The following is a 10,110-nucleotide window of genomic DNA, read 5'->3' on the forward strand; positions in this document are numbered from 1 at the left end:
CTATGATAACCTTAAAGCCAAATACACAGGATGGTTATACTTAAAAAACAAAACTGGAAACCTTTACAATCCACAAACAAATACTTTTAACTTAACAAATGAGGAGTGGGAGGACTTTAAAAAGGTATACATATATATATACACACACACATATTTATATGTATTTTGTTTATATAGTTTCCATTTATTCTTATATTACTTTTGTTACATTGATTGCGTTTAGGGACATCCGAAAGCCGCTTCTTTGAAAACCGTCCCATTATTGTTTCCAGAGCTTTGTGCAGAACTCTTTGATGGAAACAGTGCATCTGGTAATCTCAGCTATGCCACATCCCAAACACCATCGGGACATGGATCATCTTCTTTCCATGGCATACCACTACAGCTTTTGGACGCCCCTTCCATTAACATAGATGAGGATGATTTATTTTCCAATCATACTAGTGAACATTTTACTCAGACTCCACCTTCTGCTGCTTCACCTTCTGTTGATTCACCTTCTGTTGCTTCACCTTCTGGTAACCCCAACAAAAGTGCTAAACCCTCAACTCCTAGACCTCGAGCTCCTAGTGCCTCACCTGATCCACCTTATTGTGCCTCGCCTAAAGCTTCTATTGCTGCTGATGATTTAGCACTGGAGATGCAAAAAGCTCTACGCCATTTGACTCAAGGGCCAACAATTCCCCAATGTTTAGAGAAGATTGAGTTGCTCGAGTTAGACCTAGTAGACCCTCTACGATTTGCTGCGTATCACATTTTTGGAGGGACCATGAATATTAGAGAGATGTGGGTAATTTTTCCTAATGATCCACAAATATTAAGAGGATGGATCGAGATGACAGCTACAAGTTTAGGAGTTTTAAAGGATGGAAAGATTGTTCGTCAAGTTTATATGTTTGAGTTGTTTAGGTTTTAATTGCATGTTTTGGAACTATATGGTTATTTGCTACTTGAATGTTATTTGTAGTATTTGGTACTTGAATGTTATTTGGTTATTTGCTACTTGAATGTTATTTGTAGTATTTGGTACTTGAATGTTATTTGCTTATTTGCTACTTGGGATTTATGATATGTTTTTTGGTACTTGAAATTTATGTTATGTTTTTTTGGTACTTGAGATTTATGTTATTATCTTATGTTATATTATTATCTTATGTTATTATTATTATCTTATGTTATTATCTTATGTTATATTATTATCTTATGTTATTATATGTTTTCTTGATTAATAGGTTTGTAATGGATCACGACAAAAAGATACTACTCATAATTCTTATGTACTTGTACGTCCGCTACTTTTTGAAGAGGGGTGTCAAACGAGTGCGGGACAACGATTCGGAAATGACGGGACATGAATTTACATTAGAGTTACTTCACCGTAATCCTCTACAATGTCTTGAAGTGCTACGCATGTCCCGTGAATCATTTGTCCGGCTATGTGCTCATTTTAGAGTAAACTACGCGTTAAAGGATAGCAAACATGTGTCGGTTGAGGAGAAGATGGCTATGTTTTTGATGATGATCGGTCATAACCAACGTTATGTGATTATCAAGCGGAGATTTCAACACTCAAAGTAAACAATTCATAAGTTTTTTCATGAAGTGTTGGACAAAATGTTGCTTTTCACACATGACATTATAGTACCAACTTCTTTTAATCCGAATCCAAACATTCCGGGACATAATAGGAGGCTACGGCGGGTGTTCAAGGGAGCAGTTGGTGCACTTGATGGCACTTTGATACATGTTGTTGTCCCTGCAAACAAACGGGATTTATATAGAAGTAGGGGAAAAGGCGATTGTTACCAAAACGTATTGGCAATATGTGACTTCAACATGATGTTTACGTTTGTTGTTGCCGGTTGGGAAGGGATAGCACACGATTCTAGAATTTTATCAGAAGCATTAGCAAATCCACATGCACCATTCCCGCTTCCACCTCCAGGTAAATTTATGGTTATTTAAATAGTTTTATCTTTATTTGAAAAATGAATGACTTTTTTTTGTTTTTTTTACAGATAAATATTATCTTTGTGATGCCGCCTATGCAAACATTCGAGGTTTTATGGCATCGTACCGTAATGTTAGGTATTGGCTTGGAGATTTCCGTCGAAGACGTGCATTAACGAATAAAGAAAAATTTAACCATGGACACGCAAAACTTCGGAATGTCATTGAGCGTGCTTTTGGTGTCTTGAAAGCACGATTCCCTATATTGAAGAGGATGGCACCATTCTCGTTGGTTACACAACGAAACATTACCCTAGCATGTTTTGCGCTTCATAATTTTATAAGAAGAGAGGGACTACGTGATGAGTTTTTTGCACGATATGATGAACCAAATGTCTCGGTTCGGAATAACAATGCAATCGTTGATAATGATGAAGATGAGATTCCAACACATGGTACTGCAACGGACTGTGAATATATGAGCCAGTTACGGGATGAAATTGCCGAACAATTGATGCAAAATATGGAATGAAAATTATTAAAGTTTGGTTGTATGAATTTTATTTAAAAATGTTATTATAAGACTAATTTCGTTGTTTGAATTTTATTTCAATGTTTTAAGACTACAATTATTAAATTTTTGGTATTAACAAACTATTTTCGGTTTATTAAATTACTTTATTTTAAATTATTTAATATCTGCAGCATTCTGCAGACGTTAAAAAAACAAACATGCTTCTCATTACAGTCTGCAGCACTTTGGTCCACCTCTTCTGCTGTAGAGGGCTGCAGAGGTGGTCTGCCGACTTCAGACAGTTTCACTTCGGAAAAACAAACAACACCTTAGATCCCTTGGACGTGGATAAGGTAGATTAGCTGATCCAAGAGTTCAGTTTGTGTTTTGGAGCCCAAGGGTATAACCGTGAAGTGATAGTCCGGGCCTTTTATGAATTTTGGTTTTAACCTCGGGGAGTTTTAAGGCAAATGACAGTTGATAGAATTGTAGAACTTCTCATTACCTTTCTGTGGATATAAAGAACGTCGAAATCGGACTTAGAACGAAGAAGTTATGGCCTGCGGAAGATTGGTGGTTTTGATCCCTAGCCGGGTATGCTCAGCGTACTCTATGACTAGGCTGGGCATACTTGCTCGATGGCTTGGATACAGAGGCACCCATGTATGCTGGGCGTACGTGGTAGTAAGTTGGGCGTACGCTCATCAGGGAAAAAACCTTAATTTTTAGGGTTTTTGCCCTATTTAAACACCTTAAGTTGCCTTGGGAGTTTCTTATGACCAACGTCCACCTCTCTCCAAACCCTGAGAATGAAACCCTAGCCTTCATTTGAGTATTGTGAGCCATTGTTGTGATCTTGTGGTGTTTTTGGATCCTTTGGAGGTGAAGCTTGGTGGTGAAGCTTTGGTGGACTTTGAGCTTGAAGATCCATAATCTTCATCAACTTTGTAAGCTATTTGAGGTATAAAGCTCTTAAATTGATGGGTCACTTGGTTAGATCTAGTTAGGGCTTGTTTTTATGCTTTTTATGGTCCTTTACGCCATGCTTGAGAGTATGAGCTACTCCAGAAGATAGGGAAGGTAGATATTGGCATTTTTGAGGTCCCTTGTTCATAAAAATGAAATCTTGATGAGTTATCTTGGACCACGGGTAACACTTGAATCCTGGTATGTTCATATTTTGCCCTTGTTGTTAAATAATTTTCATTTTGGTCCTTGATCAGTACACGGGGCGTACCACTTGGTACGTTTAGCGTACAAGCTGTAAAGCGAGTACACAGTGCGCGTACGTTTTGAGTATGCCCCGCGTACTCGGTCTGTTGGGCCTCAAATGTTTGGGCTTCAGGTTTGGGCTATCTTTTGGGCTTGGTTTCTTGGGGAGTTGTTGGGCCATCTGAGAACAAGTGTTTTGGACTAGGGAAAAGTTATTGGGCTTTAGGGTAAAGCCTATGTAGGGATTTGGAAAACTGGGCCATATGTGGGCCTTGGATGGTTAATTGGTTTTTTGGCTTTTAAATTTGGAAGTTTGGGCCTTAGTCTTGGACCAAGCTAGGGTAGGGGTAAAATGGTCTTTTTACCCCAATTATGGATTTATGGTTATGGATTGGAACCTAAATGTTAATTGGATTTTATTTGATATTGATAGCTCGGGGATTTGTCGGACCAGCAGCCAGGGATTATCCGTTTGATACAGCAGTGCGAGGTGAGTTTCCTCACTGGGTTTAGCGGGTCGAAGGCACCAATGTCGGCCCATGATTATGCTATGTTAGTATGCTAACTGTCTTCGTGACTCTTGCATGTGTTATGTGCTTATATGTTTACCGGGCAGGGTCCGATGACCATTTTGTATTCTATGTATCTTTGTGATTATTGCATGTGTATGTGTTTATTTGATACATGTTATATGTATGATGGGCGGGGCCTGATCTATTTACCGATGGTGGCTCGATGCCGGGCGAGGCCTGATGTCGGGCGGGGCCCGATGCCGGACAAGGTCTGATGTCGGGCAGAGCCCATTATGTGTTATTATGTGTGGTATGTGATATTTTGGGGAACTCACTAAGCTTTGTGCTTACGGTTTTCAGTTTATGTTTCAGGTACTTCTGGTTCCAAGGGGAAGAGCTCGGGTTGTCTGCATCGCACACACCACATGGATTCCGCTTTTGAGATATCACTCTGATTGTTATGTTGTTTGATATACTTTTTTTCATTTGGTTTGTATGGATAATGTTTTTGGAATGCCGTTATATTTAAATTAAAAATGAAATTTTTGGTTCATATTTTTGGGACGTTACAAGTTGGTATCAGAGCTTTGGTTTGAGGGATCCGGGCACACTCCCGGGTGTGTCTGAAGTCAAACTGAGGATTTGGAAAAGTTTTCAAAAAGAAATATATTTTAAGAAAATGGTTTTTCTAAAATAAGAAAGGGTGTGGTGCATGCAATCAGACGAGCTCAAGTAAGTTTTTCCAAAATAGCCATACATGTTATCTGTTATGATTTGATATGTGAATATGTGAATCGCATGCTAGTTAGGGCTAAGGACCTGCTCAATTTTGCATGATAGACTGCTAGGAGAAATGCCTTTGTATGCCTGTTATATGAGCTTGTAGACTTTTCATGCTAGTACTGATTAGTCAGTGATAGGGTGGCCTGATTAGGTAATGTTTGAATCTGATTACTTGATGCCTGAATGCTGCTTGCTTTGTGCTTTATAGGAGTTCTAACTAGCTTTACCTAACTAGTAAGCGAATATGCTAAGTTACATATTATGAGAACTAAATAATTTGAGAAGGTTAGGTTTTAACTCTATTGCGCAGCTCTTGTATGAGTCCAACCATTGTAGTGTGAGACCTCTCATTCTAAGAATTATCTTGTTTTAGTAATATGTAATTGTATTCGTGAGATAGTTAGAGGAAGTTAGTGGGAGTTCCTTCTGTAGATGATGGCGAAGAGTGGTGTGGAGTTTGCCCTAGGAAAACCTAGGATGAGACCTAATGCTGGGAGCCTTATCCGATATGGGTAATTGTATGGATATAGAGTGACTTTTGGGTTTTGACTTCAAATTCATTGCAACCTTTGGAGATTGTTGCTTTGGAACCCAAATTTGCTTCACGGATTTCGGCTTTACAACAACATTTGAATAAACCCGCTTGTTTTTACGTATAATCTTCTTCTTCTTTTTCTTTCTCATCTTTTTGCATCTTGAAGATTTGATTTCATGAACAAACCCACTTTCCACAACTTCAACTTTGTAAATTTGAATCAAATCTTTTAGAGTTTGATACTTGTGAATTTCTTGGATCACCGGCTTCCGATAAGGAATCATTCCTTCAAACGAATCACAAGAACACAAAATATCATCGGTTTGAACTCCAATTGAGCAAAAAACTTTTTCATCATGAGAATCAACTTGAACTCCTTTTTCTTGAACATCAAGAACATCACATTGAACTCCATTGTCAAGAACTTCAACAAACTTAAGAGCACGAAGATCATTTGGGTTTTCAATTAGAGAAATATATCTTATTAAACAAATCTCTTTCTTCTCCTTCCTTTTGATTTCTACTATGAACTAATATGGACAAGGAAATTATTCAACCATATAATCTTACAAAGTGGTTGAAAAATCAAGATTGAATTATCATCCTTCAAAAATCCATAAGAAACCATATTACCCCATGAAATCAATTTGCTTAACACCAACCCATAAAATTGATCTTCATTAACTTTGTATTTGATATCTTCAACGATCAAAATCCAAGAATCATACGGCAAATCCCCCATGATCACAAGAACTTGAAATTTTCTAGAGAGAGAAAGTGATTTTGAATGGGTTTTCTAGAAAGAGAAAGCAAAAATCACTTGAATTCTAGTGAAGAAAATCGAATTATGAATAGAATCAAAGATGAATTCGATTTCTAGAATCCAAAAACTCTCTAAATCACGAAGATTATAACACAATGAAGAATCACCAAATCAAGATTGCCATCAAGGATCAATTCTTGATCAAATCAAGAACACCCGCTCTGATATCAATTGTAGTGGTGTTGATTATGATGGCATGCGCAAAATAAGAAAAGATCTAGTGAATCATCATACAAATTCAAGAACACAAGGAGTAAATAAATCTGTGTAAGCTCATATTAGATCTAGAAAGGATTTACAAATGGGTTTGTACAAATTTCTCTCTCTAGTCTAACACTCCAAAATGATCATCTTTACATAATGGGAGTCACTTACTTCCTATTTATAGGAAACACTAAACCCATTTACACATACAAGAGGGTTAGCCCAAGACTCCACATCCAAGCATGACTTTGCACGCTAACAGTTAGCATATGTTGCTAACACCTTCCACACCAGTTGTTGTCCCGAGGGGGACAGGGTCAGACTAGCTTCCTGCCTTTTGATGGACAGGGCACAAGACTGCTGGGAGGAGGTAGGACGTGCAATGGGTGATGATGCGGTTGATGTGATGTCATGGGACGATTTCTCGACTAAGTTCCGAGCTGAGTTTGCACCGATGATTGAGGTGCAACAGTTGGCGCGAGAGTTTCAGGATCTCTGCCAGACTACTGAGACGGTGGCTGAGATCACCGCTATGTTCAGGGAGAGGGCGCTTCTGGTTCCGCAGTATGTGGCAGACGAGGAGATGAAGAAGGCCCGATATCATGAGATGTTGAGGAGTGACATTCAGCAGTTTGTGAGCCGATCCAGCTGCAAGACGCTGGAGGATATGATAGCTCGAGCTAGGGAGAGGGATATTGACATGGAGATGGAGAAGAAGTGGAAGCCTGAGTATGTGCCGAGTGTTGAGGGTTTGGGCAAGAGGACCAAGGTATCAGATTCTAGACCGAGGGATCATTAGGGCCAAAGCCGCTGTGGCAAGTGCGGCAAGATGCACGAGGGGGAGTGCAGGGTGGGTGGTTCTGGCTGCTTCAAGTGCGGCCGGACGGGTCATATCAACAGAGATTGCATTGCTACCACCACTACCCCGATATCAGATCTGATTTGATTTCATTGTAATCAGAGGGGCCACCAGAAGGCCAATTGTCCGAGTTTGGCTGCAGTAGGACCGGTGTCGGCACCCGCTCCTATGACTCTTCAGATTACCGATGGACGCCGGGGCCAGGTAGACGTGCCTGTGGCGAAGAGCAGGGTTTTCCAGTTGATGGCCGAGGAGGCGCGTGTAGCTCCCGATGTAGTGACGGGTATGTATCTTCTCCTTATCTCTTTATTTATATTGAATTGTCTGCTTATGTTTATATGTTTTATTTTAGGATCGTTCCATGTGAACGGTACTTCTGCTTTGTTATTGTTTGATTCGGGGGCTACCCGATCATTTGAATCGCTTGCTTTGAGCAAGAGATTTGCTGGAGCTCCAAGGGAGCTGTATTGTCCTCTAGATATCGAGGTTGTTGATGATAGGTCTGTTCGGGTTGCGTGGGTTCATCGGGGTTGTACTCTCCAGTTATTTAGCGAGTAGTATTCGATTGATTTGGTTCCCATTCCTCTGCGCGGGAACAAGGTTATCGTGGGCATGGATTGGTTTAGCCCTAATGGGGCATTGATCGACTATGAGCAACAGTTAGTTCAAGTTCGGACCCCAAGTGGGGGAGAGTTGGTGATTTATGGGGAGAGACCGCAACATGGGCCGATTTTGTATTCTGTAGCGAGGGCCATACGCTATCTTCAACAAGGTTGCTTGGGTTATGTCGCCTATGTCAGGGATACCTGGGATAAGGGTAAGGCGACAGTGGGTGATGTGCCGATTGTGCGGGATTATCCGGATGTGATCTCGGAGGATTTTCCTGGGGTGCCTTCGGAGAGGCAGGTTGAGTTAAAGATTGATTTGTTTCCGGGTGTGGCTCGGATAGCCAAAGCACCGTATTGGTTGGCTCCTCCCGAGATGCAGGAGTTGTCTCCACAACTGCAGGAGCTGTTAGACAAGGGATTTATTCGACCTAGTAGTTCGCCTTGGGGAGTACCAATTCTGTTTGTGAAGAAGAAGGATGGGTCTCACCACATGTGTATCGATTACCGGGAGATGAATAAGGTAACAATGAAGAACCGTTATCCACTTCAGTGGATTAATGATCTTTTTGACCAACTTCAGGGTGCATCTTGGTTCTCCAAGATTGATTTGTGATCGGGTTATCATCAGATGCGGGTCAGGGACGAGGATGTGCAGAAGACAACTTTTCGGACTCGATATGGTCATTTTGAGTTTGTGGTGATGCATTTTGGGCTCACCAATGCTCTAGTTGTGTTCATGGATCTCATGAACTGCGTGTGCACACCGATGCTGGATCGGTCTGTGATTGTATTCATCGATGGTATCTTGGTTTATTCCAAGAATCATGAGCAGTACGAGGAGCACTTGGGGGAAGTGCTGGAGACATTGAGGAAGGAGAGACTTTTCACAAAGTTATCCAAGTGTGAATTCTGGTTGCGCGAGGTGCAGTTTTTAGGGCACCTTGTAAACCAGAATGGTATTCTGGTCGATCCGGCCAAGGTTGACGCCGTGATGCAGTGGAAGGTTCCAAGGTCTCCATTTGAGATTAAGAGTTTTCTTGGTTTGGCGGGTTATTGTTGAGAGAAAAACTTAGAGACACACTTGAACAAACGTTAGAACAAGTGTATTGCAGAATAGTTAATCTCGAAGGATCTAAAAGCTCAATAGTAATATTAATAAGTTAGAATTAGATAGTTAGAGAGTTAGTTGCGGAAAGTAAAGAAATAGAAATGACAACAATTGTTATATCAAGTATACACATAAGTTGATTCATAACAAGGAATGCATTCAAACCGAGTTAATAAGGAAGATCAAACTTAGTGATTAAGTCATGAAAGACTTGCTCAGAAGAGAGGTTATAATCAGTTGTATTCTAGTAATATTTGAGAGTAAGAAGTGGTACGTAGTAAGATAGAGAGAGAGAAAGAATAACTTGAGAAGTGTATTCAGAATAGATAGATTCGTAAGTTATATATCTTAGATACAAGAGAATGAGCTCTATTTATAGAGACTCAAGAAGTACACTAGATTACATCTCTAAGAGTAGCCATGGAAGGCATACTGGACAATAGAGAGTATCATAATAAAGACAAGTAAAGTAATCTAGTTAAGTGACTGCGGTAGGTAGACTTCGGATTCGGTTGCTGATGAAGGACCTTGACTGCGGGTGCTGGATGGCTGCGGTAGATGAAGAGGTTGCGGTAGCTGAAGTTCAAGAGGGTCACTTTTTATGATTCAACAATTTCCCCCTAAGTGACCTCTTTAACTTTTGTTCAGCTATCAAGTTTGAGGAACTTGATCAGGATCCACCAAAACTTCCTGATGTTTTCCAGCCAGGTGATTCTCCTTAAGATCTCGAACTTGACTTCTACGGTAGTGTGCTTCGATCTTTCAATTGCGGTTCGGCAGATGTCAAGTTGCTTCTTGGTGAGGTGATGCATGGCGGTCATAGGAATGAAATATTTGACATTATCTATCTTCCTTTTGAAAATGACTCCAAGTTCAGGAAAGTTGGTTGCGCCTAAGGATCTTTCTTGATAGCCTTCGGTAGGCATTGGTGCAGGCTCGAGAGGTGGCAGATCAAATTTCTTGGCAATGATAGGATAGATATCTGCATCGATCTTGGCAAAA

At 40.4% G+C, this 10,110-nt stretch overlaps 1 protein-coding gene across 1 annotated transcript; it reads left to right on the top strand.

Annotated features, from left to right (window-relative positions):
- Positions 1 to 1,614: 1,614 nt before the first annotated feature.
- LOC145130263 (uncharacterized) lies at positions 1,615 to 2,482 on the top strand. The gene is made up of 2 exons (XM_079065096.1): positions 1,615 to 1,945; positions 2,019 to 2,482. Exons 1-2 carry the CDS (start codon positions 1,615 to 1,617, stop codon positions 2,480 to 2,482), a joined length of 795 nt encoding a protein of 264 aa, XP_078921222.1.
- Positions 2,483 to 10,110: the final 7,628 nt, after the last annotated feature.

Source organism: Lactuca virosa, chromosome 1, assembly GCF_052849685.1.
Source record: "Lactuca virosa cultivar CGN04683 chromosome 1, Lactuca_virosa_CGN04683_v6, whole genome shotgun sequence".
Taxonomy (NCBI): Eukaryota; Viridiplantae; Streptophyta; class Magnoliopsida; order Asterales; family Asteraceae; genus Lactuca; species Lactuca virosa.

Excerpts from the sequence above, each read along its gene's own strand:
- LOC145130263 (XM_079065096.1), top strand. The coding sequence starts at position 1,615 with ATGTTGCTTTTCACACATGACATTATAGTACCAACTTCTTTTAATCCG. Across the intron at positions 1,946-2,018 it reads ATTCCCGCTTCCACCTCCAG|ATAAATATTATCTTTGTGAT; the intron begins GTAAATTTATGG and ends TTTTTTTTACAG.